Source organism: Labeo rohita, chromosome 1, assembly GCF_022985175.1.
Source record: "Labeo rohita strain BAU-BD-2019 chromosome 1, IGBB_LRoh.1.0, whole genome shotgun sequence".
NCBI lineage: Eukaryota > Metazoa > Chordata > Actinopteri > Cypriniformes > Cyprinidae > Labeo > Labeo rohita.
The window spans coordinates 10144152-10171927 of NC_066869.1; the positions used below are offsets into that span (position 1 = coordinate 10144152).

The window sequence follows — 27776 nt, forward strand, 5'->3', positions numbered from 1 at the left end:
ATTCAGCAAGAAAAGGAAATAAGAATGTGGAAATACCCTTCTCTTGCACTGGTGGGTTTGCTTTGCAATGTCACCCTTAGTATGAAGATTTGGACCAGACGGTGTGTTGTGAAACTGGGTGGAGAACACACAGTTGTCTTAACTAACGCTTTCAAATGGAATGGCACAACACACAAATACGCACCAGTAGCCGCTCTTTTGCTTGATCATTCTTCAGTTTCTCCACCTGAGTTGCTCAACAGTTAGGACAATGATGATATCTTGAAACGAGGAGGGACATAGATGAATGATAAAAGTTGAAACCGTGCTCCGCTTCTAGTTACTAACACAGACATACGATGAACACGATGCATGTGAACGTAGTGACGCTGACTGCCGTTGTTCTTTTCTTCCCTTTGCTCACATTATGTGACCCACTGTGAGTATTCATTTTTGAAAGCTCAAAAAATGCCAGTTTTTCTGATATGGAAATGTTCCTTGTGTAACTCTTAAGTATCACCTCATCAGGTATGTCTTGTCAGCTCCTAATTTACTGAGGGTGGGTTCCTTCGAGAACGTGTTTGTGGAGGCTCAGGATTACACTGGAGGAAACCTGAATGCGAGGATCATAGTAAAGAACCACCCGAAGAAGAACCTGGAGATACTGTCTAAATCAGTGGCACTGACTGCAGACAACAATTTCCAGATACTTACAGATATAAAAGTGAGATCTGATTATAGTAATTACAATGCAGTAGTGATTTGTCATTATTGTATTATCAGATATAATTCAGGCTGACTGATTGTTTGCTACTTAGATTCCTGATGATCAGAACTTCTTCTCCAATGATCCTCTGGAGAAGCAGTATGTGTATCTACAAGCTCAATTCCCAACCGTCACTCTGGAGAAAGTGGTCATGGTCTCATTCCAGTCTGGATATATATTTGTACAAACAGACAAGCCCATCTACACACCAGCTAGCACAGGTACGATTTAGGTTTATTTTAGAGATAGGCTTTTTATTGGCTTATAAAATGAAAAAAAAAAAAAAAACCTAAGTTGAAGTTTCGTTCTGTAATAATGAATATTCTAATGATAAATTATTACTATAATTTATGAACGCATACATTAACAAGGTCCTTTAGCGCAGCGTGGCATCGTAATTATATAAAGGATGCAGAGAACTTGATATAAAATATATATATATATAGATATAAAAAATGTTTTTTTGTTTTGTTTTGTTTTTGTCACCTTACAGTCACCTTACATAGGATACATGCATAGAATAGTGCACGCAGTATTATTTGATGTAACCATTTCTTTTTCAGTTAATTACAGGATTTTCTCCCTAACTCCTGATCAACATCCATTCGATGGATCTTCCGTCACCGTCGATATCATGGTAAGTTGATATCAAATGTTGTATTATCAAGCATAGATGAAATTAGTGATGCACTGAAAGGAATTTTTACCGAAACGGAAATTAAAGGCACTATTTTAGCATTATTTAAAGATCACAATTTCAGTCAACGATTACGGCCTACCAAATGAAACCGAAAATTCATTTTTCTGCCAAATATTTTCAGTTTCCAAAATTTCTGTGCATCACTACATTAAAGTGTCCCTATTATGGATTATAAAAGGTTCATATTTTGGTTTGGGAGTCGCCAGCAACAAGTTGACATGCATGCAAGGTCAAAAAAAATACTTTTATTGTCTTATAATATGCATTTATTTTTACCTTATTTGCTCAACGACTCCCGAACGCTTCGTTAAAATGAATCATTTGTCCAAACCACGCCTTTGCTTGACACTATCTGCGGTGATTGGTCTGATGACCCAGTCTTTTGTAATTGGTTTAAGGTTACTGCGTGCAGCGAATTTCAAACACGGAACGCCCATCACCGTTACTGTAGCCCACAACTCGGTGGTAAACAACAACACCCAAACAGCAATAGTATATGCGTCAACCCAGCGTATTGACAAAGCACAAAGCACTACAGCTTGTACACCAACCTATTGTTCTATTCTTTGTCAGAACTTCAAGTAATAATAAACGACAAACATTCACAAAACTGACCTGAAACTCAGCATATACAGGCTACCTTACATGTCGCACTGTTTTTTTTTTTTTTTTTTTTTTTTTTTTTTTTTGCATGATACAGAGTAAGGTCACATAAGAGCAACAAGTTTTAAAGGATTACTCCACTTTCAGAATAAAAAAAAAATGCCCTGATAATTTACTCCCATGTCATCCAAGATGTTACACGACATAACACACAACTACGTATTTTGAACGATGGCCAGAAAATACATCCATCAATTATTAATCACACTTACAGGTAGAGGTTCAGAGGAGCCGGTCCTAATAAACTGGGCACTGATCCATCTTTTAAGAGCAAGCCTTTGGTGAATCCCGCATTGTACTTAGGACATTGTACAGCGTCTTCTCGACATGACGTAAACCACATGAAAATGTTACTGTGTTTGTGGGCGGGCAAATTGTTCGCGACGTAGAATGTGGGCAGACATTATGCATATGTGTTACTTCGTGACGTATAGCCGTAACAGAAAAAGATTCGAATTCCTGACGACTCGTTCTGGCGATTGTGAACCGACTCTTTTTTTTTTTTTTTTTATAGACAATAACTTTATGTATCGTGTCGGCGTCACAACTTTGCAGATAGTTTATGTTCATTTACAGCTACACGACACAATGCATAAAAGGTCATATTTGAAAAGGCATAATAGGGACACTTTAAATAACAGAACCATCCTTAACAAGCACCGAAATTGTCCCATCATTGGTTTCTGGAAGGAAAGAAAAAAAAAAACTACAACTCAACAACTGAATTTTTACTGTTTAACAAGAATCCTCAAGGTATCACATTGGACCGAGATCAATTTCAACCAAAGCAAGGCATCAGGACCGAAACCTTTGCTTTACCTGAACTTGCCAGGTTTGTTTATTGTTAAAGTGCACCATTCAGTAAAACCTGATCAGTGAACTACTGATTGTCATAATGCAGTGTTTCTCTGTTAGTAAGACTCTTGTGTTTTCTACACATTCTGTTTGGAAGCTCTGGGATTTGGAAGCTGATCGCAAAGTACTCAAACACACCGCAAAAGAACTTCACTACTGAATTTGAAGTTATGGAATATGGTATGTTCACTGCCTCCCTCCGAGAACAGGATATTATGTTGGTAAAGCTGTAGTAAATATTGAAGAATGGCTTAAATTTTGTTGTATTTTTGTAGTGCTGCCAAGCTTTGAAGTGACCATAAATCCACGCAAATCATTCTTCTATGTGAATGAGAACTCTCTGACAGTAGACTTATCAGCTAAGTATGACAAATGAACAATGCAATAGTTTAACTGTACAAGCTAGTACTTAATCTAATAGTACTCTTAAGAAGTCTAGTTTGTTATGCATGTTTTATCTGCATTTTTCATTTCTCTGACCACACCGGTTATTTAAAGATTTAAAACAAGGGATGTTGTTTGACATTATGTTTGTTTTGTTAGGTACCTGTTTGGCAATAAAGTCAAAGGAACTGCATTTGTGGTGTTTGGTGTGATGGACAATGAGAAGAAGATCAGCATTGCTGCCTCACTGCAAAGGGTTAAGGTGAGTCCACAAAGAGCTGTACTTTATAAATGTATAATTACAATCCCAAATAATTCACAACTTAATTTGGAGATGAAAAAGGCATTGCTTCCATGTTTGTGGTTCAACATAACTGTTGTTTTATTGTGACTGTTATGCCTACTTGTCTTGATAAGCAACAGACATGAGATGTGCAATTCATATCGCAATCCTAACATAATTGCAACAGGGGGGTTGTGATTGCTATTTTACAGGACTACAGAAAAAAAAAATACTGTAAAATACTAAAAAAACAGTAATTTTTTAAAACAGTAAAAAGGTGTATTTTTATAAATGGGGAAAAGACTAATATATATATATATATATATATATTAGTCTTTTTTTTTTAAATAGTAAGAAATTCTAATGTAATTGCAAAAATATATATATTTTATAAAATAGGAAAAACTACGGTACATGAATGTCACCATTTGTCTCTCTGTAGATATCTGATGGAGAAGGAGAGGCAGAGCTGAAAAGACAAATGATCAAGGAGAACTTCCCAGACATCCAGCAGCTAGTTGGGAAATCCCTCTACATTTCAGCCACTGTTTTAACAGAAAGTGGTAAGAGCCAGACCGAACTGGGACACTGTGTGCTGGGTTTTGATCTTGAGAATTGCTGGAAGGTTTTTATGGTTTACCAGCACAAAAGGAAATGTATGTGATATTGTCTAAAACTTGATTTCACCCCAGAAAATGTCTGATGACTGTGTCTGTGTGTTTGGTTCAGGCAGTGAAATGGTGGAGGCACACAAGAAAGGCATTCAGATTGTGACGTCACCATACACCATCCACTTCAAAAAAACACCACATTACTTCAAACCTGGGATGCCTTTTGATGTCTCGGTATTAAATAAAAAGAAAAAGAAATTTAAGAATATGATCATACTCACCTATTGTTTAATGTTTCTTTTCCATTTCTTATTAAGGTCTACGTAACAAATCCTGACCAAACACCTGCTAAAAATGTGGAAGTGGAGGTCAATCCTGGAGGGGTCAAAGGTCGAACGAAAGCCAATGGTATTGCGAAAGTTACTGTCAACACTCCAGCAAAAACTTCCACCCTGGAGATCACTGTAAGACCTGAGCTTAAATGAAAGTCTTGATGACGTTTTGAAATTTTCGCAAACCAACAAAACCATTTGTTTATGTCCAGGCAAAGACCAAAGATCCACAACTAAGCGATGATCAGCAGGCGCTGAAGAAGATGACGGCTCAGGCCTACATTCCCAAAGGGAACAACTACCTGCACATCGGCATTGATGCTGCAGAGCTTCAGATCGGTGATCAAATGAAAGTCAATCTGAATCTAGGAAACAGCGCGGTGACAAACCAGGACTTTACCTATATGGTGAGGAACACATAATGCAATTATTGCTCATGTGCTACTTTGTGCATCCTAGTTGTTGGATATAAATAGTGCTTTTTACCTCTATTTAGGGATTAATTCATGTGAAACATGTATTCATACTTCTACAAGCACTATAGACATTTTTGAAAGCCTACACCAATGTTGGAGTGTAACTGCCTAAGCAAATCAACGTTACCAATTACAAATTGGGAGCTTGACTTTAGCTCTTACGTTTTTTAGTAAGCATACAGAAATCAAGCGTACTCAAGCATGTCTCTCTTTTTTTTTTTTTTTTTTTTTTTTTTTTTTACACTAAATACACCAACAACATTTTGTTTAAACATGAACTTGAGTGTCAGTTTAGCTGTCATATTTAAAGTGGTCACTAAATATTTTTGAGCCAGTTAAAAGTCACTCTTTCAAATAAATGAATAGTTTAAAAATATCATTTAATATTTTAATTAGCAGCCAGAAAATATAGTATTATAGTTAACTACAAATAAAACAATTAAAAATAATAAATAAATAAATAAATATTAAAATAAATAATATAAAATTAAAACTAAAACTGAAATAACGATGAACAAAGACTATATAAATGAGAGAAACTAATAAAATGACAGAAAAAACAGAAAATATGAACATCTAGGTTTCACTTTTTTTTGATGGTCCCTTAAACACATTTTGTTGACTATAGGTGACACTGCACCAACATATCTACTAACTCTCACCAGCGTGTTAGTAGAGTATTCGTGGACTGGTAAGGTTAGGGTTAGTTTAAGTTGACATGTACTTGCAAAGTTACTTATAGTCAGTAGAATGCCTGCTGGGAGACTATCACAAAGAATTAGCAGAGTCTAATGAGAGTTAGTCAACAGAATGTTCAAAAGGGACCATCTGTTAATGTAAGTAATGATGCCTGCATTTGTCATTGTTCCCACAGATCTTGAGCAAAGGTCAGATTGTTCACGCAGACAGGTTTAAGATGAAAGGACAATCTCTAGTGTCTCTGTCTCTGCCTGTAAACAAAAACATGGTGCCGTCTTTCCGCTTTGTGGCTTATTACCACGTGGGCTCATCTGAAGTGGTGTCTGATTCAGTCTGGGTCGACATGAAGGACACGTGCATGGGAATGGTGGGTGAACCGAGAAATCATGAACAGGACGAGTGCCAGTAGAAACCATAGGCATTTATGAGCATGTTCTTACTGTTCTTATCGCAGCTCAAAGTTGAGGTGAAGGACCCGACACAATATGCCCCAGGAGATCAGATCAGCTTGAAAATCACTGGAGACCCTGGAGCTAAAGTCGGGCTGGTCGCTGTAGATAAGGGTGTCTATGTCCTTAATGACAAGAACAGACTCACTCAGACAAAGGTAATTAACTTTACATACAATAAACTCTGTAGTTTCAGACTTAAAATGACCTGGTGTCAATGCTGCTTTAGATCTGGGATGTCATCGAGAAGCATGACACCGGCTGTACGGCAGGAAGTGGAAAGGACAGTATGGGGGTTTTCACTGATGCAGGTCTGGTGTTCGAGTCCAACAGCGCAGGAGGAACCAGCACCAGAACAAGTACTTGAACAGTCAATTTAGCTGGAATTGAAGTGTCAATGCTGTCATGCTCTGCATTCCCAAACAGACCTTTCATGTTCTTGTAGATATTGAGTGCCCTGTCCTATCTAAGAGAAAACGCAGAGCGCAGAGTCTTTTGCAGGTCACCACTACGCTGGGTAAGGAATCTGTTGATTAGGGATTTACGATGAATTGACATAAAACTGAAATTGTCATTTGGCCCTTTTTATGCTGTTCTCATTCTCCTTCTGTTCTCATTGTTTCTCCACTAACATTGTCTTCTCAGCTGGTCAGTACTCTGGCGAACTGAAGATGTGCTGTGTGGACGGACTGAGAGAGAATGACCTCGGCTACTCCTGTGAACGGCGGGCTCAATACATCACAGATTTAGATTCAGACGCATGTATTAAAGCCTTCCTGCACTGCTGCGAGGAGATGACACGCCATAAGAAGACATTCGCGGAGGAAGAGTATTTTCTGGCCCGCAGTGAGATTTTAGCCTCTTTTGCAAAATGCATTTTCACAGCTCTCAAAAACACTGATTCCAGCAACAGAATGATCAAACTCTCAAATGCTTCTTTATCCATGCTACTTTTTCATGCTAAATTGCATTTTCACATTATGATAATATATCGAAACAGTTGTACAGTTTGAAAGTGTGTTCTGCTCACCAAGGCTGCATTTATTTGATCAGAAATACAGTAAAAACAGTAGTATTGTGAAATACCTTAACCATTTAAAATAGCAGTTTTCTAAGTGAATATATAATAATATTTATTGGAATTGTACCATCATTATTCCAGTCTTCAGAGTCGCATGATCCTTCAGAAAGCATTTTAATATGCTGATTTTCTGCTCAAGAAACATTTTTGTAGAAACCGTGATACATTATTATGATTAATGTAAAGTTACATAAAACTTTTGTAACATTGTAAATGTTTTTACTGTCACTTTTGATCAATTTAAAGCATCCTTGCTGAATAAAAGTATTCATTTATTTCAGAAAAAGGTAGTGCATACTAGTTTGTTTCTTGCACAGGTGAGGAAGATGATTTTGATGAGGATCTCGGTGAAGTGTTGGTGCGCACTCAGTTTCCTGAAAGCTGGCTTTGGGAGGAGATTGATCTTCCTGCTTGCCCACCAAACCAGTTGTGGTAAGAAAAACATGATATTTATGTTCACAAATAAATCCGAAACCTTTTTCTAGAAACGAAGATGATGTTCTTTCGACAAGGTGACAATATTAGACAGTTTTATCAGCTATAAAAATATTTATTTTGGTGATACAGCGTCATTTTAAGGTAAATCCTCAAATGGAATCTAAAGTGGTGGTGAGCAAATAGTGTTTGCATGAATGTTTGCAAAATCTTGGAGATACTGGCTGTAGTGACAGTGTCTTGGTTTGTGCCTAGCACTGAAACATCTACCTTAAGAACTGGAATATACCTGAAAGACTCAATCACAACCTGGCAGATCACTGCCATCAGCCTGTCCAAGACCCTTGGTAAAAAGACGCTCTTGTTCATTTGTTATTTGGTATGATTTGTTGTTCTTTGACGCTCCCTCTGTTTCTCTGCAGGAATGTGTGTGGCTGATCCCTATGAGATAACTGTGAAGAAAGATTTTTTTATCGATCTGAAGATGCCTTATTCGGCGGTGCGCAATGAACAGCTCGAAATAAAGGCTGTTGTTCACAATTACATCAATCAGAGGATAAAAGTATGTGCGGTTTACTGACATGCTACAGTGCATTGTGCAAATCTTACAAAACCTACTGTATCATATTTGATATGCAAAAAAAAAAAAAAAAACAACATGATCAAAGCTTTGTTGTTAAAGCTGTTACACGCAATATGCTCCATGCCTTCTGTCATCTGACTGACAGTTTATAAGTAAAAGGCTTTTTAGCACAATTGTACAAACGTATGTAAAGCGTGAGTAATATTTTAAGATGAACGGTTACTGGAATGAAGCAGCTTAGCTTTACTTTATCCAGACATAATTTTCTAGAAGAAAATCAATGTGTCTCAAATATGATCATCAGGCTTTTGAGGAATGTTTGTTTGTTCATCTCTCAACCATCGTTCTATTGCTTTGCACTATATGTTTTGAAACTACAGAGCTTTAATCATAAAACTCATTTCAATATGATCTTAAGACATATCATTGGAGATGACAGCTCATATGTGACCCTGGACCACAAAACCAGTCTTAAGTTGCCTGGGTATATTTGTAGCAATAGCCAAAAATACATTGTATGGGTCAAAATGATTGATTTTTGTTTTATGCCAAAAATCATTAGGATATTAAGTAAAGATCATGTTCCATGAAGATATTTTGTAAAATTCCTACTGTAAATATATCTATAGTATAATAAAAAACTTAATTTTTGATTAGTAATATGCATTGCTAAGAACTTTATTTGGACAACTTTAAAGGCGATTTTCTCAATAATTTTGATTTTTTTTTTTTTTTTTTGCACCCTCAGATCCCAGATTTTCCAAATATTGTTCTATCAAAGCAAACCTTACATCAATGGAAAGCTTATTTATTTAGCATTCAGATGATGTATACATCTCAATTTGGAAAGATTGACCCTTATGGCTGGTTTTGTGGTCCAGGGTCACCTATGATTTTATGTAAGTGTTATAAAGATCTCCTTGATTTACATTACAAGCATCAGAATTTCATCTTACTTTTTGCTCGAATAAATATCAGCGGTTGTATTAAATTGCATATTTATGATTATATTAGAGTGTTTTTACCCTTATTTCATATGTCGTGCTTTTACACAGTTTAACTGTACAGCAGTGGACCGGACTAGACTGGACTGTACGGTTTCTCCACATTCTTAAGGTGTTGTTTTGTCTTATACCAGACGGTGAATATTAGATTTAAGACGTCGGAAGGTATTTGCAGCAGTGCCAGCAAAAAACAGAAAGGCAGGATAACCGTTTCAGTTGGTGCCATGTCCTCCATAGCCGTCCCTATCATCATCATCCCCATGGAGCTGAAAGAGCAGTGGATCGAAGTGGAAGCATACAGCCCGAATCGCAATGATGCAATCAAAAGGAATCTGAAGGTGGTGGTGAGTCTGCCATGTCAACATTTACAGGAAGCCTCTGGTGATTTCTGCAGGAATCTGTCACAAACTGTCCATCACTTTATTTTGAGATTTTCAGTGCGTCCACTAAGTTCCATTTGCGTCCATCTTTCTTTCAGCCTGAAGGTGTGCTAACTGAAGTCCAGCAGAAGGTTGTGGAGATCAACCCATCCGAGCATCCAGGTGCAGCTTCTTTATAAACACCTAAAATGCAATGAAAATATTTGCAACACCTGAAATGCTCTTTAATGCTCCCTGTGTCCTCTTGAACGAACAGGCGGCTCGCAGGTCGTGTTTATGAGGAGCGACATCCCACGCCGAAAGGTTCCAAACACACCTGCTAACACGGTGATCACAGTGATAGGTGAAAATCTCATTGCACTGTCCTTCTCTGAAGCATATATGAAATCTGTTGTTTTTTTTTTTTTTTTCCCAAATTCCATTTATTTTTTTTTTCATTTGAAATTTTATGGATTCCGTTTTAGTGGTTAATTTTTTGTAATCAAAAAACAGGTCTAATTACTTGATGATATGAGAATTTAAAAAACGTTTCCTGATAATTTATTCACCCCCATGTCATCCAAGATGTTCATGTCTTTCTTCAGTCGAAAAGAAATGAAGGTTTTTGAGGAAAACATTACAGGATTTTTCTCCATATAGTGGACTTCAATGGTGGCCAATGGGTTGAAGGTCCAAATTGCAGTTTCAATGCAGCTTGAAAAGACTCTACAAATCCCAGCTGAGGAATAAGAGTCTTGTCTATTAAATAAATCCATCATTTTCTAATAAAAAATATACATTTATATACTTTATAACCACAAATGCTCATCTTGCACTAGCTCGACTTAACTTAAGTGACATCCCATTCCTAATCCGCAGGGTTCAGTATGACGTCGGTCCACCCTTTGCAGCTATAACAGCTTCAACTCTTCTGGGAAGGCTGTCCACAAGGTTTAGGAGTGTGTTTATGGGAATTTTTGATCATTCTTCCAGAAGCGCATTTGTGAGGTCACACGCTGATGTTGGACGAGAAGGCCTGGCTCTCAGTCTCCGCTCTAATTCATCCCAAAGGTGTTCTTTCGGGTTGAGGTCAGGACTCTGTGCAGGCCAGTCAAGCTCTCTGCGCACTGTTCTTGAGCTCATCTGAAGGCCACATGAAGTTTGGAGGTCTGTAGCGATTAACTGCAGAAAGTTGGCGACCTCTTCGCACTATGCACCTCAGCATCTGCTGGCCTACCACTTCGTGACTGAGTTGCTGTCGTTCCCAAACGCTTCCACATTCTTATAATACAGCTGACAGTTGACTGTGGAATATTTAGGAGCGAGGAAATTTCAAGACTGGACTTGTTGCATAGGTGGCATCCTATCAAAGTTCCATACTGGAATTCACTGAGCTCCTGAGAGTGACCCATTCTTTCACAAATGTTTGTAAAAACAGTCTGGATGCCTAGGTGCTTGATTTTATACACCTGTGGTCATGGAAGTGATTGGAACACCTGATTCCGATTATTTGGATGGGTGAGCGAATACTTTTGGCAATATAGTGTATTATGTAATCACGCACACGTGACGTAGGCGGAAGTATCGACCCTGTGTTTACAAAACGTACTTACACAGAAAGTCAAAAGCCCTTTACAAAAAAGGTAGAACAGCAATCTTGGATCATTTTGAAGTTGGAGGAGAAAATTAGATGGACTTTTTCGCCCTACACATGCACATCGCAGAGCTAGTCCAAGACGAGCATTTGTGGTTAAAAAGTATATTAATTTTGATTGTTTTATCGATCATTTCTCTAGATAAGATTTTTATTCATCAGCTGGGATCATGTAGAGCCCTTTGAAGCTGCATTGAAATTGCAATTTGGACCTTCAACCCACTGGCTCCCATTAAAGTCCGCTATATGGAGAAAAATCCTGGAATGTTTTCCTCCAAAAACGTCTCAGGTTACGTATGTAACCCTGGTTCCCCGAGGGAACGAGACGCCGCGTCTCGAGGCCCTCACCCTGCATCCCTGCGAGCGCTGCTTCTCTCCTGAAGCTGACGCCGGTTTCTAACGCACGTGTATTTATAGCTTCCTGGTTGGTGACGTCACCCGCCGATGACGTCTCGCTCTTTCATTGGACTGATTACACATGTGATTCAGAGCACGGTCACGCTGAAGGCGTTCCCCTAGCGTTTCGACGCGGCGTCTCGTTCCCTCGGGGAACCAGGGTTACATACGTAACCTGAGATGTTCCCCTTCAGGAACTCGAGCCGCGTCGAAACGCTAGGGGAACGAGATGCCCACGCCGCCAGAAGCCAAGTCCCTGCCTAGGAAGAGCTAGGACAAAGGACGGAAGAGCCAGGAGAGACTCGTAAGTCTAGGTCATAAAACCTGACAAAAGTAAGGGGCGTGGACCATCCCGCAGCATTACAGATGTCCTGAATAGGGACACCTTCGAGGAAGGCCTTGGAGGCCGAAACACTCCGGGTTGAGTGAGCCTTGACCCCTAAAGGAGTAGGGAGACCAGAGGACTCATATGCAGTAGAGATAGCATCCACAATCCAACGACTTAAAGTTTGTTTGGTGGCCGGAAAGCCTTGCTTAGCCGGACCATAGCAAACGAAAAGCTGATCAGATTTTCTCCACATGGCTGCTCTGTGGACGTACGTGTCCAGCGCTCGAACTGGACACATACAGTTTAGCTTCTGCTGGTCGGGCTCCCGGAAGGAAGGAGGATAAAAGGCCTGAAGTACGACCGGCCGTGGTGCTGAGGAGGGGACTTTAGGGATATAACCCGGACGAGGGTGCAAAAAAGCTTTTGCCAAACCTGGCGCAAAGTCCAGAAAAGAAGGGGCCACTGAAAGGGCCTGGAGATCCCCAACTCTCTTAAGAGAAGTAATAGCAATGAGAAAAACTGTCTTAATCGTAAGGTGACGATCGGAAATCTCTTCAATAGGCTCGAAAGGAGGCCTACAGAGAGCCTCTAGCACCAGCGACAAGTCCCATGGGGGAACACGAGAACGTACAGGAGGCCTCAGCCTCAGTGCACCACGGAGGAAACGTGAGACAAGGGGTTCCTTACCCACCGAAAGACCACCGAGAGGGGCGTGGTAGGCCGCAATGGCCGCCACGTAGACCTTCAGGGTGGAGTGGGATAACCCTGCGGAAAGCCTATCCTGCAGGAACTCCAGCACTGTACCAACTGGGCAGTTAACTGGGTCCTGCTGGTGGCTTCCGCACCAAGAAGTGAAAAGTTTCCACTTCAAGGCATAAAGTTTCCTCGTAGAAGGAGCTCTAGATTGGAGGATGGTCTCAACAACCTCGGTTGAGAGACCGGAAGCTAAGAGGTGTGCCCCCTCAGGGGCCACACCCAAAGTTTCCACAGCTCCGGGCGAGGGTGGAACACAGTGCCCCCCGCCTGTGAGAGGAGATCCCTCCTGACGGGAATCTCCCATGGAGAGCCGTCGAGGAGAGAAATCAGTTCTGAGAACCAAACTCGGCCCGGCCAGTATGGGGCTACTAGAAGGAGGGACACCCCGTCCCGGCGCACTCTCTCTAGAACTCCCGGGAGCAGAGCGATCGGGGGAAAAGCGTACAGACGAAGCCTCGGCCACGTCTGTACCATGGCATCCAGCCCCAGGGGAGCTGGATGAGCTAGAGAGTACCAGAGGGGACATTGCGTGTTCTCCCTCGTGGCAAAAAGGTCCACTTGGGCTGGACCAAACACTCTCCAAATCTGCTTCACCACCTCGGGGTGAAGCATCCATTCCCCGGGCCTCGGCCCCTGTCTCGACAGGATGTCTGCTCCCACATTGAGATACCCCGGCAAGTAAACTGCTCTCAGCGAGAGGAGTTTGCCCCGGGACCACACAAGGATCTGGTGCGCCAGCTTGTACAAGGGGCGCGAACGCAGGCCTCCCTGGTGGTTGATGTAAGAGACCACCGCTGTGTTGTCGGTGCGGACCAACACATGACGGTCTCTTAGGTCCGGGAGAAAGTGCTTCAGCGCTTGGAACACGGCCAGCATCTCCAGGCAATTTATGTGCCAAGTGAGTTGGTGACCTCTCCACAGACCGCGGGCGGTGTGGCCACTCATGACCGCACCCCAACCGGTGAGGGAAGCATCTGTTGCTAGCGTTACGCGGCGACAAGGAGCTCCCAGCACCGGGCCCTGAGACAGGAACCAGGGATTCCTCCACATGTCCAAGGCACGTAGGCATCGCCGCGTGACCTTGATCATGCGAAGCGGGTTTCCCCTCGGGGAGAACCCCCTGGTTTTGAGCCACCACTGTAGAGGTCTCATGTACAGCAGGCCAAAAGGTATCACGTTGGACGCAGCTGCCATCAGACCCAGCAGTTGTTGAAACTGCTTGACAGTGAGTGACCGGCCTACTTTGACTCTCCTGACTGCAGCGAGGATCGACTCTATCCGAGCAGGAGACAACCGTGCCTGCATCGTGGTCGAATCCCATACCACACCTAGATAAGTGGTTCTCTGTAATGGAGACAACACACTTTTCTTGGCGTTCAGTCTCAGCCCCAACTCTTTCATGTGAGCGAGCACAACATCTCGATGCTGAGCCGCTAACTGTTCCGACTGTGCTAGAATTAACCAGTCGTCGATATAGTTTAGTATGCGGATGCCCTGGAGTCGCAACGGAGCCAGAGCTGCATCCACACACTTGGTAAAAGTGCGGGGGGAGAGTGCTAGGCCGAACGGAAGAACCCGATATTGGTATGCTTCGCCCCTGAAAGCAAACCTCAGGAACTTCCTGTGTTGAGGAAGGATGGAGACATGGAAGTACGCGTCTTTCAGATCTATCGTCACAAACCAGTCCTCGGACCTGATTTGTGACACTACTTGCTTGAGAGTAAGCATCCTGAACTTCAGCTTCATGACTGAGCGGTTCAGAACACGAAGATCTAAAATGGGACGCAGGCCCCCATCCTTCTTCGGAACAATGAAATACCGGCTGTAGAACCCGGACTCCCTGTCGTGAGGAGGGACCACCTCGATGGCCTCCTTCCTCAGAAGAGAAACTACTTCTTGTTCCATTACCAGACCCTGCTCGGGGCCCACCAAGGTGGGGGAGACCCCGACAAATGGCGGCGGAGGAGCGCCGAACTGTATTCGATACCCTCTTTCTACAGTACGCAGGACCCAAGCAGACACATTGGGCAGTAGTTTCCACGCTGCCAAATGATCTACTAAGGGAACCAGTCTCTCGAGACTGGTCTCTGGTGTTTGTTGAGCCACTAGAACGGTGTCCTGTAACGGTTCCCGGGCAGGAAGCACCTGAACTAGCGGCCCCCGAGACCCCCTCGGGGGTGGCGAGCTCCCCGGCCCCGCTACGTTGCCGGGCGGGAGAAACCGAGGTGTATGCTCGCTGGAGGCCGCTGCGCCTTGAAGCACCGGCAGGGTTAGCAGAACGGTCTCCTGAGGGCACAGGGGGGAGGCGGACACTGAAGAATGCGGTGCGCCCCGCCTTTCCCCCCCTGGGGCTGCCCTCAGCGGTCCTGAATTGTCAGGACCGCTTAGTCGAGGACTTCCTAGACTGCAGCACGACCCTCAGGTCGGGCCTCGCCTTAGAAGTCCCCGACTTAGAGCGTACGACCACTCGCTCTCGATGGGGCGGAGTGCAAGTGGCCACACTCTGTTTCTGTGCATCTCTATATGAGGAGCTGGTAGACGGCCGAGGCTGCTCCCGCCTAGCAGCCTCGTGAGCTGGATGGCGGAGGGGGAGGAACCGTTGGAACGCCGCCGCTTGCTTGCGAGCCTCCTGGTACCTGTCGACGACCGAGTTAACGGAGTCGCCGAACAGGCCAGAAGGCGAAAGCGGGGCGTCCAGAAGGAAGACCCTGTCCTTTTCTTTCATATCGGACAGGGTCAACCAAAGGTGCCTCTCCGCGGCCACTAGGGCAGCCATAGACCGCCCGATAGCACGAGCGGTCTCCTTAGTGGCGCGGAGAGCCAGATCAGCGGTCCTCCTAACCTCCGCGATATCAGCGTCTTTGATCTCTTCTCCCTTATCCAGCTCTTTCAGCAGGTCAGCCTGGTATGCCTGCAACACGGACATCGTGTGCAGACACGCACCAGCCTGACCTGCCGCCGTGTACCCCTTGCCGACCAACGCTGAAGTGACTCGCAACGGTTTGGTCGGCAATGCCGGAGCCTTGAGAGACGATGCCGAACCGGGGGACAGATAGCTGGCGAGTGTCTGTTCCACCCGTGGCATCGCTCTATAGCCGCGCTCATCCAGCCCCGCAACGCTGCCATAGTTATAGGAAGCGGGGATGAACAAGCAGGCCGAAAACTGGGAATTCCACGATCTCGACACCTCGGTGTGGAGATCGGGAAAAAAAGGAAGGCTCCGGCGGGCTGAAGGTGGCCGAGACTGCAGAAATCTCTCATCCAATCTACTTCTCTGAGGCTCGGCCTGTGACTCGGCGGGCCAATCTATTTTCAGCTTTTCTACAGCACGAGTCACAACCTCCAGCAGCTCCTCATATTGCACAGACTGAGGTGTTTCTTCGACGATCTCGACCTCACCCCCCTCGGAGGATGAGAGTCGGACCGTCGAGCCCGTTCCCCGGGGGGGAAGAAACCGCAGTGCGGGCTTCCGATCCCGCGGAACGGGCTGCGGATCTGCTGGGTGAGGCAGAAGATAGGGGGACACCCGTCTCCATACCCTCCAACAGATCCAACTGCGATCCCCACGAGTGCAGTGCCCGCTCCGCCTCGGCGGAAGCGGGACCAGACCCGCGAGGAACGCTTTTGAAGGCTCCCTCCTCAAAGAGAGCCTTCCGGGAGCGGAGCGTGCGCATCGGAAGAAGATCGCAATGCGGGCAATCGGCTTTCGAGAAAGCCGATGCCGCATGCTCCACTCCCAGACAAACCACACATAGAGCGTGTGTATCCCCGCTCGTGATGTAGCGAGGGCAGGGAGGAACACACGCTCTAAAACATGGTTTGTCTAAATGCTTAGTTTTAGAGCTCTTTTTAGACATTGTGCTCTGAGAAATAAAAGTGGTGCAAACTGGCAACCAAAACGAGCACAAACACACAGACACAGAGCGCTGCTGAAAGACAGAAGCGGACGCCGGTTTCTAACGCACGTGTATTTATAGCTTCCTGGTTGGTGACGTCACCCGCCGATGACGTCTCGCTCTTTCATTGGACTGATTACACATGTGATTCAGAGCACGGTCACGCTGAAGGCGTTCCCCTAGCGTTTCGACGTGGCTCGAGTTCCTGAAGGGGAACGTAATTTCTCTGCGACTGAAGAAAAAAAAAAAAAAAAACAATCTTGGATGACATGGGGATGAGGAAATTATCAAAAAATATTGAAATTTGCCTTTATTTTTTGCTGACAATGTAATGTTAGTAATCAACAAGCATGTCTCATTCATCAAACCAACAATTTTACAACAAATTCTGAAATTCTATGTTTTCGTTTCTGGAGTCATGTTTTAATACAAATGTATTAGCAAAAATTGTGGTAAACAAATGAGTAAAATATTAACAGATTAACCTTTTAAAATGTAATCAAATTAAGGTGTAAAAAATCATGTAAAAAGTTATTTATTTATTTGTTTCTTTATTTATTTATTTAATTATTTGGCAAACATAGTTTACACAACAGTTAGAAAACCATGGATGAATTTGTATTGGAGTCCTTAAAATGTTTTTAATCTTCTAGACACTAGTCCATATCGTGTTTGATTAACTGTACAGCACTACTATTTATTAATCCAAAATTTGCCAAGTTCTATGACATTCCATGTTATACTGTATATTCCTTTTCTATGTCTCGATTCTGCGATTCCACCCGATTCGCCCCTGGTATATCTGTTCATATATGGCGCAATGGCACCAACCACACTGGTATCAATATGACTTACGAAACCCACTCGCAGTCTGTTACTTTCCACGTTTGCAGGTGAGGAGATAACACGCACAGTCGAGCAGGCCATCAATGGACATTTTATGGGTCAGCTCATTGTCCAGCCCTCTGGATGTGGAGAGCAGAACATGATCTATATGACTCTACCTCTCATTGCCACTCATTATCTGGACGGCACCAATCAGTGGGAGGCTGTTGGCATGAACCGTCGTAATGAAGCCATTAACCACATCAGAACAGGTCAGCTGACCACCTTCGACATCACCTTTTAATGTGTTGTTAAAGCGAGTGCCGAGTGTCCATCACTGTGTCATTAATTTGCTGTTCCGAACAAGGTTATCAGCAGGAATTGGCCTTCCGTAAAGCTGATGGGTCATACGGTGCCTGGATAAGCACGCCGAGTAGCACATGGTAAAATAATGCATATTGTTTGTGTAACAATTGTTTTTTCTTGCATGTTTCTTGTATTATGCTTAAGGTGGCTTTTTCTGTTGAATCCTTTTACAGGCTGACAGCATACGTGGCTAAAGTGTTCGCGATGGCCAGCGATCTGATTGTCATAGAGGAGAATGTGATCTGCAGCGCCCTCAACTGGCTGGCCACAAACAAACAGCTGGCAGACGGCACGTTTAGAGAAGACGCACCTGTTTATCACAGTGAGATGGTTGTAAGTTAAATTTGTGAATCAAGCACAACTGCCAGATCCATTGCACTCTGGCGGTTCGCAGCTTGTGGTCCTTTCCTGGGTATCTTCTCCCACTGTTTCCTGCTGTCCTAAGAAAATGAAGGTGAAAAGCGCATAAATATATCTTTAAAGAAAAAAAAAATAAGTACGATCAACAGGTAGGCTTTTCAGAATAAACATTTTGATTTTGTCTTTTGAAAACGCTGTACTTCAGAAACATACTCCAGCTTTCCAAACATCTGCACCTTTCTGACGTCAGACAGATGAATACTTCAACCCATGTATCACAAATCCTTGTCTGGTGTTCTTGGCCCGCCCAGTTTTGGTGAAGCAGGAAATTAGATACTATTACTTCAGAACATCAGAACAACTAATAAGTACAATGTGTGAATGTCTGCCAAACCACTGGCTGTGTGTAGCACCTACAGCTCTGCGTATTTTTCAGAAGCATCTCGAGATTCTTTTTATATAATTATACAACGGCTTATTATTTGAGTATATGTTATTTCTAGGGCGACGTACGCGGGAAGGATGCTGACGCCTCTCTGACTGCATTCATCCTTATTGCCATGCAAGAGGGGAGCAAGATCTGTGCTGGAAATGTAAGTGTGATTCCTGGAAACAGTGCTCTGATATGTCATCTTCATCTGGAGCACGTCTCACTCGGTCTCTCTCTCTATACTAGAATCTTAAGAACAGTATGAAAAAAGCCACTGATTACCTGGAACTGAGAGTTCACAGTCTGAGAAGCTCATATGCTGTTGCTATGACTTCTTACGCTTTGGCCCATGCTGGAAAACTCAATAAAGACATCTTGATCAGTCATTCCACCGAAAGCAAAGGTCAGTGACATTACTGTCTGTCAGAAACTCAGCAAATGTCTAGTAGCATGGAAGGTGAGATTGAGCTGAGGTCACTTTCTCCATAACTAAAGCTTGTGTTCTTCCAGGCAGTTGCACCAGGTTTGTTATAGTTGACTAAAACCAAAACCATAAAACAAATACATTTTTGTTACTTGAAATAAAATATATATAAAAAATATATATATATATATATATTTTTTTTTTTTTTTCAGACAGTTGCCAATGAAAACATTTCTCATTTTCATTTTGTTCAACTTGTGCTAAAATAAAAATAAAAATTATAAAACTATATTAATATATTTAAAACGGCTAAAACTTTTAACTAAAAATTAAAATGAAAACTTAAAATATAAAAATAAAAACTTATTGCAACTATTAATAAAACCTACACTACAAAAAAGGGTTTTCTTACTTAGATTTTTTTTTGGTCTTGTTTTAAGCCAAAATATCTAAAAATTCTTAAATCAAGAAGGGTTTTCTAGACAAGCAAAAATATTGTCTTGTTTTCAGGAAAAAAAAAAAAAAAAAGTCAAAATTAAGTGAGTTTCTGCTTGAAACAAGCAAAATAATCTGCCAATGGGGTAAGCAAAATAATTTTGTTTTCTGCTTGCAATAAGATTATTTTGCTTACCACACTGGCCAGGGCACAGGGTGCCAAACGCTTATCATTAATGAAAATAATGTTTAAAAAAAAATAATAATAAAAACAGTCAATGGCTTGCAGAAGCAGCTATCAAACAAACACTGTAAAAGATCAAATATCCTAAATTTTCTTAAATGTTCTTTTCTTTTTTAAAATTGTTATTTTACAGGTATTGTCTGGATTATCATCATGAAACATTCTCTGTGAAACTAAGTTATTTTGTTTTTTGCAGTTAACCACTAGCTAGTAACAAGACACATACAAAAACAAACTATCACTGCTTCAGTAACTCCACAGTTACAGCCTTTAAATAAAATAACATGCAGCATGACAGCAACATGTCTTCTCCTGGACTAAAGCACACGCTCTGCTCTTCAGCACAATGGTGACCCACAAAACTCAGACAACAGAAACACTTTAAATCCCAAAAGAACATGAAACACTAAGAGATCTCTCTAGATCACAGTATCCTCACTTAATACAAACCAGTCTGACTTTGTTTCTTTCATACAAAACTTCTTTTGGAGAATTAACTGAGGTTTAGATGTTGATATTTAAATGAAATGAATAAATCCAGTGTCTGAGCAAAATTATTATTATTATTTTTTTTTTTGTAGTTTTTGAATTTTAATGCATTAACTTTTATCCCACTTTGCTATTTTGAAAGTTTGTATGTTATTTTGAAAAAACTGTGTAGACAAGAATAAGTAGAGTCACAGACATCAAGAATCTGGATATGAATCTCAACAATGGTGACAATCGACAAAATATTCATATTAGCCCTGATCATCTCAAATCAAGCTTTTTGCTGATTGTCACCATTGTTGAGATTCATGTGCTGATTCTTGATGTTTGTGTGCGTCAAACAGACTCCATTCAACATGCATAAAAAAAAAAAAAATAATAATAATAAAATAAATAAATCTCTGACTATCATAGCATTGCAAGACTGCTGTAAAAAATGCAAGACTTAAAGCTAACATATCCAGCAATAACATTAATTTTAATGGTAAGGTTTTTGTTTGGCGCCCTGTGCTGCCAGTCATTTGACCATTTTTTTGCCTTTTGTTTTACAGTCAAGGTGCTTGATCATTAAATTCAGGAAATACCTGTAAAATAACAGTGTTTGTCAGCTTATTTAAATAAGGAGATTTTACTTTACTGCCAGTCATTTGACCGTTTTATCCGGGTTTTTTGTTTGTAATTTTACATACATTTGTTTGTAATTTAAGAAAACAGAAAACATACTGTATAAAAAAACAGCAGTTTTTCTGTATATAAAATGTGAATTACTGTAATTTGTCATTAATGTCATAATACTTAAAATAACAGCCAAATAGTTAATTTAGAGATAATTTTACAGAGTTTTGACTGCAATTCAAAATAAAAGAAAACAACATGAAAAAAATCACAGTTATTTTCCGTTTTTTGTTTTTTTTTTGTTTTTTGTTTTTTTTATGGTGTACATACATTTTACATTGTACTTATATTTAAAAAAATAAATAAATACTTGAATGTAATTACATCTCTGCAATTCTGCAATTACATTTAGAATTACACTGTTGATCCATCCCTTACACCTTAATCCACCCTTAAACCTACTCATACCGCCAAACCTGTCCCTAACCTTACCCGTATCCCGCCTCAATAACAGCAAAAGTGTTTTGCAATACAACATGAACACAATAAGTACATTGTACTTATTTTAAGATGTAAGTACATATTAGTTAAGGCCACCTAATATAAAGTGGGACCCAATATTTTTTGCTTGTCTAGAAAATCCTTCTTGATTTAAGAATTTTTAGATATTTTGCCTGGAAACAAGACAAAAAATCTTAGTAAGAAAAGCATTTTTTGCTGGTAAGTAATGTCAGTAAGGTTTCATCTAACATCCGAAATGTGAAATTAAGAAATGCATTTATGATGATGCAAAGAGGAAAGCATTTTCTCAATGTATTTATTTATTTATTTATTTTGAAATTCAGTGTTGTGTAACTATGTTTATTTTCTTAAAATGTACATGTCTGCTCAAAAAATAAAAACTAATTAATTAAATTGTGATGTCACATTTTGCATATACGCACTTTTAGATGGATTATTTTGGCAAGTTCCTGGGCAGCACCATCACTCTCTAGAGGCCACAGGTTATGCAGTGCTTGCCCTAGTAAGGCAAAAGGATTTCGAGAGAGCTGGACGGGCAGTGCGTTGGCTGGGACAGCAACAAACCCGCTATGGGGGTTACGGCACAACACAGGTATTTTAAGTGACAGTTTTAGGAAAAAGTGCAATAATTAAAAAGAATGCATTACAATATTGCGTTATTCCTTAAAAAGTAACAAACTGTGTTAATTAGTTACTTTTTATGGACTGGGCTTGCTTGTTTGTTTTTAATATAAAAAAGTTCTGTTTTTGGCAAATATAAAAGCCCTTTCACACCAAAAGTAAATAGGATGCAGGAGAAAAAATAATAAAAAATAAATGCATAAATAAAAAGTGATGTAAATCTAAAGTCTTTTTGTTTATTAGTATGGTTGAATTGGATCATCAAAAGTCAGCAGCAAAGATATGGGTAAATACAATAGGATTAAATACATAAAGGATATTTGTGTTAGCATATTAAATTATTGCAGGTTTGTCAGGGAATTGCATTTCAGTTAAAAAGTAATTACTAGTTACTTGAAAAAGTAATCTGATTACATAACACGCGCTACTTGTAATGCATTACCCCTAACACTGGTGACAAATATATGATTTTGTGAACTGATTGATTATGCAGTTTGCAATTTATGTTGCCGTCCTATTTTTAAGGGAATAGTGTTTTATCACTATACCAATGAAACTTCATTTTATAGGCTTATATCTACGCACTTCAAAAATATCCATGTGCTGAGAAATCTGAGAATATCAGAATAAGTATGAAATGCAAATGAGATTGTGAGGTTTTACATTTTCCGAATTTGTTATTTTCATGCTAAAAATTTAGTGTTAAAAGTAATGGGAGTTGAATACAGCAGCTGTGAGACTATGGGGTGGAGCATGAAAATCAGTTTCAAAAAATTGTTTCTTCTTGTTTAATTACCTGTTTAGGCAACAATCATGGTCTTCCAAGCTGTGGCTGAGTACCGCATTCAGGTTAAGAAGACAGACATCAATTTGAACCTGGAGCTGGCTGTGCAGGAGAGAAAAGAGAAAACCAGAATCGCTTTCAGATCATCCAACAATCTAATTGCACGCTCAGACAAGGTCTGGAAACATGAATGAATGTTTGCACTGTTCAGCCTGCGTTGAGTAATGCAATTGAGAAATCGAATTAAAATGATGTCCAATGCACATTTACACCAGACACAGTCTGATTCACATGCTGTTTGTATTAAGTGATTGACTTAAAAGTGTATTTTCTTTATTCGTCTGCCACAGTTTGACATTACAAAGAGTTTCAATATCACAGCTCAAGGGACTGGGGTGGCCATGCTCTCGGTGAGTATTCATGAACGAGCTCACGATGCCTTCACCAGCACGTTGTTCTGTGTTCAATAGCTCCTGTCCTTTCCTCTCAGGTCTTTTCTGTGTATTATGCTCTGCCTGAAGAGAAAGACTACGTCTGTAATATGTTTGATCTCAGTGTGCAGATGGTGAAACAGTCTGAAGGTAGGATTTATCAGGATAATGAGACATGACTGTAATTTAAACTGCTTTGTTGTAAAATGAGCTTGAATGATGTTCTTGTTCTTGTGTGTAGTATCCTATGATGGAGCCTCTGAAAGCTATCAGATCATTATTGAATACATGTGAGTGTACAACTGTTCTAACTTTAAACAACAACATTCACAGGCACTCATTTGTCTGATGAATTCCTCTTTTTAGAAATGTGCAGAAAGACCTGAAACATGATGTCCAGATGATTCTTTAGTAATTTATCAAGAATGTCTCATGGCATCAAACTTTGTAATACTTAACAAGCAAAGCAATGTGAAATGATGCTTTGCATGTGATCATTTTGCACAAGGGGAAGCTGCGATGTATGATGGTAAACTTTAACCCAACCAGTAAATAAATCATATTATTCATATTAATCCTCATTTGCAGTTTCAAAGACCCGTTAAGAGTCTCAACCATGTCTATTTTGGATATTGGCCTGCTGACGGGGTTTAAAGTGGATGAACATGATCTTGCAAAGGTAAATAAACAGCTAAAGTTCATAAAATCTTAAAATATTTATACGTCTAACGCATTCGCTTGAATTCATAACATGATTTCAATTAAATTCATAGAATGGACATTAAAGGGGTCATGAACCAGGATTCTTATCAAATGTGTGAAGTTTGGGGCAGATTGGACATTGTATGGCTGAGCTACAGCACATTCTATTCCCATGGCGAAACATCAAAATTTGTTAGGCCATCACGGACATGCCCATTAACGAAACTGAAGATATTCACAGTATAACATCGCAAAGGCCTTTGGATTACACTGACCAAATATAATTTTGATGTCATTAAATCTCCATGAGGAGTCTGTTAGAGCGTAGCAAACAGCGTCACAAACTTATGTGGCTGGAACTACAGCTCCTGACCTGTGGTTAGAAACATAGTTCCTGTTAGTAAGACATATGGGCTCAGTAAATTATGGTCTTGGGCATAATAAGCAAGCTAACATGCATGTATTTTTAAGCTTCCTCGGCAAGCGAAGTATCTGAATAGTGCGTATGCGCATAAATGCCTACGGGAACCCCGGAGTATGACGTAAGAGGGAACCCGCAATGAATCAAACATCAAATAAAACGAAATGACATGGAACAAAAAATAATAAATTAGGTGCCATGTTTAATATAGCTGCATTTTAGAGATCTCTAAAACGTTAAATAGCATAAATTATTACTCGCAGACGTCATTAACCACGGCCCTACATTGTTGAACTAATGTGGTTCAAACGACGAAGATGCGACTGTGTTCGGGAAACAGTCGTGACTAGCTAGTTCCACAACAATGCATCGTGGAGGTTAATCAGCGAGTTACGTCGTTGTTTGGGGCAGATTGGACATTGTATGCCTGAATTATAACAACTTCCTTTTTCATGACGAAACATCAAAATTTGTCAGGCCGCCACAGACACGCCCTTTAACGAAAACTTTAAACCTTCGCAATTTAATGTCACGAGGCCTTTAGATTAGACTAACCAAATTTGTTGTTGAGCTGTTTAAATCTCTAGGAGGAGTTTGTTAAAATATGCCTGAAAATGGCAAAAATGACACAAAACTTGCTGAGAATATTCAAAATAACAGACTTCCTGTTGGGATTCTGACTTTGTAGCAGGAGACTTTTTTGTAGGTATTGGTGTGTTACATGTGTCTACCGAATTTCGTACATGTATGTGAAACGTAGCTCCAGGGGCACTTCGCTGAAATTTTATAGGCGCCGCTATCGAGCCACTTTGCCACACTCACTTCTGAAACCCATATCAGATATACATTTTCACCACTTTTGGGGTGTGTGCAAAGTTTCATTTGTTTTCAAGCATGTTAGGCCCTCAAAAATGCAATTCATTTCAGAGAAGAAGAAGAAGAATCTGAGCAATTCCATAGGGTAAAAATAGCCTATTACTTCTAAATTATGTTTGTTTGTTTTTTTTATGTAAAAATCACGATAACATTATAAGGGGACCTCAGAGAACAGTACAAAATAATAAAAAAGACAGTTCATGACCCCTTTAAAACTTAAACACTGATATCACACCTGTTTTTTCACTTACGCTTGTGCCATCAGTTATCCAGTGGTAAGGATAAGTACATTCAGAGCTTTGAGATGAACAAGGAACTGTCAGAGCGAGGATCTCTTATCATCTATATAGATAAGGTACATTGTCACTATTCCTGAATATTGCCTTTTTATTTGTTATTTTTGCGTGTTTTTGCTCTTTTGGTAAATTGCTGTTTGGTGTAGTGGTGGCTCATAATAATAACTTTTTACTTAATGCCTTTTTAGATTTCTAATAAAGAGAAGGAAAGACTTGTCTTCAGAATGCACAAGATCAATGAAGTGGGAATGCTGCAGCCCGCTGGAATCACCGTGTACGAGTACAACGCTCCAGGTGTGCGATGTTACAGTTGTCAACAAATAAGTGCATATAACTATTTCTTCAGTAATTTGACAATTTACACATTTTAGCAGTAGATTGTGTGATAAATCAAGTGTTCTCTCGTCAGTTTTTCTGTATGCAACTAGAGCTTGAAATTGCAAGAAATTGAGCTTGAGCTCCACTGAAATAAAAAAAGTAATAAATTACACAGATGAACCTCGGCACTATTCCATCATGCAAATGGCAATGATTATCAAAACACACGATTCCATATGATTGACCATTTCGACACACTGGGTAGGGCAACCGCTGGCATATTCAATCTGATCTGCATATTTTGACAGATAAGCGCTGCGCAAAGTTCTACCATCCTTATAAGAAAGATGGATCGCTGAACAGACTCTGCCATCAGGAGCTGTGCCAGTGTGCTGAAGGTATGTACAGTTTCATTTTAAACACAAGATGAACATACAACATGCTTTAAAAATGTCATTTTATGAAGTCAAAGTGTGGTAAATGAATGAAATATCCTGACAGAGAACTGCAGTTTGCAAAAGAATGAACACATCGTTGAGGAAAAACGTGAAGACAAGGCCTGTGAACGTGAAGTGGAATACGGTAAACACCCTGAATGCTTTGTGTCTGTGTTTGAGGAGATTACTGTAGCAGCAGAGAATGTTAGATCACATCTTGTGCAACAGCTTTCCCTCTCAGGACTGTCTTATCTCCCTAATGAAGACCCCGTAAGGTCGAGCTGTTGTGGACAGTGGATGATCATGTTTTGCATTTGTATTGTAGTTTACAAAATCAGGGTGTCGGAAATGGGTTTCTCGTTGCATGCGGACATCTATAACATGACAATTGAGCAAGTGCTCAAGGAAGGTATGAGTTGCTGCTTTTTTTCTGATTCGCTGTGCCGTGTCAACTGTGAATAATGGCTCTGGATTGTGACTGGTCCATTGCGTTGGCTTAATCTTGTGTCTGCGTTTGTTTTTAGGCTCTGATCCAGACGTGGAAGGAAATATGAGGTCGTTCTTGGCTCATCCTTTCTGTAGAGATTTTCTGAAATTCGAAAAAGGCAAGACGTACCTGATCATGGGCCAAACCACAACCCTTCCGAGGATTGGCGGAAAGTACGAGATTCATTTTGGTTATTGTGGAAATTGGCCGATCTTGTAGTCAGTGCATTTTGAGTATATATCTGCTGTATGGATGCTCCTAAAACGTTCTTACTCTTCTCAATCATCTCAGGTTAAGGTACCACTTGGGTGAGGACACCTGGATTGAATACTGGCCAACAGACAAGGAGGGCCAGACAAAAGAATATCGATCAAAGCTTATTGGCATCACCGCGCTTGCCGACAGGCTCTCCCGATTTGGATGCGCCACTTAAAAGATTTCCATGAGCTTAAAATTGATTTACCGAGCTGTAACAGCCTTATAGCCACAACTTTGCTTTTAATTCAAGTATATTGTCAGATTTATAAATAATTGTAGACTTATTTTAAAGTTCATGCAGTATGCTCAGTTCGCTTAAATGAGTCAAATGAAACATAACCATTTGAAGCCATTTATCAAATAAAATTTGCAAACATAAAACAGTCTTGATTCTTAATTCTTTGCAAGGAGTCTCAGTTCGCTTTTATAAGAGATTATATTCCAGTTTCTGTGCTGAATGCTGAATGGTGTCCAACAAATACCAAACCAATACCAATGAAAAGCAGTCCATTTCCAAAAGCCTACCAGTGGATTAAAAAGCAAGGAAACCGAAGCAGATTGCCCCAGTGATAACAGATGTTCGTGCACTATAATAATTAATTGCATCAGGTTTAAGTGCCAACAAAATGCCAAATAGTGAAGAAAGAGTCCTCTTGGGATCACTTAATGCGCATCAGAAAGAAAAATGTTTTCTGCTCTTTAGTGCCTTGGATGCTTGTTTGTCTGAAAGTATTTTCTTTAGGAGG

The 27776-nt window shown here is 40.7% G+C and overlaps 1 protein-coding gene across 1 annotated transcript; it reads left to right on the forward strand.

Annotated features, from left to right (window-relative positions):
* The first annotated feature begins 265 nt into the window (after window positions 1-265).
* Window positions 266-27405, forward strand: LOC127165082 (complement C3). Its single transcript, XM_051109391.1, has 41 exons — window positions 266-418; window positions 508-703; window positions 798-966; window positions 1309-1382; window positions 2852-2940; window positions 3061-3143; window positions 3239-3326; window positions 3507-3609; window positions 4073-4193; window positions 4360-4475; window positions 4559-4705; window positions 4786-4980; window positions 5924-6115; window positions 6203-6355; window positions 6427-6556; window positions 6643-6714; window positions 6843-7043; window positions 7596-7710; window positions 7969-8060; window positions 8136-8275; window positions 9435-9644; window positions 9779-9842; window positions 9937-10023; window positions 17583-17786; window positions 17882-17957; window positions 18054-18213; window positions 18744-18833; window positions 18917-19073; window positions 21828-21991; window positions 22825-22980; window positions 23155-23214; window positions 23295-23385; window positions 23477-23525; window positions 23824-23914; window positions 25500-25589; window positions 25719-25824; window positions 26157-26246; window positions 26350-26430; window positions 26611-26694; window positions 26810-26945; window positions 27064-27405. The coding sequence occupies exons 1-41, from the start codon at window positions 339-341 to the stop codon at window positions 27203-27205; spliced, it is 4944 nt and encodes a 1647-aa protein (XP_050965348.1). The 5' UTR covers window positions 266-338; the 3' UTR covers window positions 27206-27405.
* Window positions 27406-27776: the final 371 nt, after the last annotated feature.

What these genes read in the sequence shown, in the direction of transcription:
- LOC127165082 (XM_051109391.1), top strand. Translation starts at nt 339, where the DNA reads ATGAACACGATGCATGTGAACGTAGTGACGCTGACTGCCGTTGTTCTT. An exon ending in CCTCACTGCAAAGGGTTAAG is followed by an intron (nt 3,610 to 4,072) that starts GTGAGTCCACAA and finishes GTCTCTCTGTAG; the next exon opens with ATATCTGATGGAGAAGGAGA. An exon ending in GGGGTTACGGCACAACACAG is followed by an intron (nt 21,992 to 22,824) that starts GTATTTTAAGTG and finishes TTACCTGTTTAG; the next exon opens with GCAACAATCATGGTCTTCCA.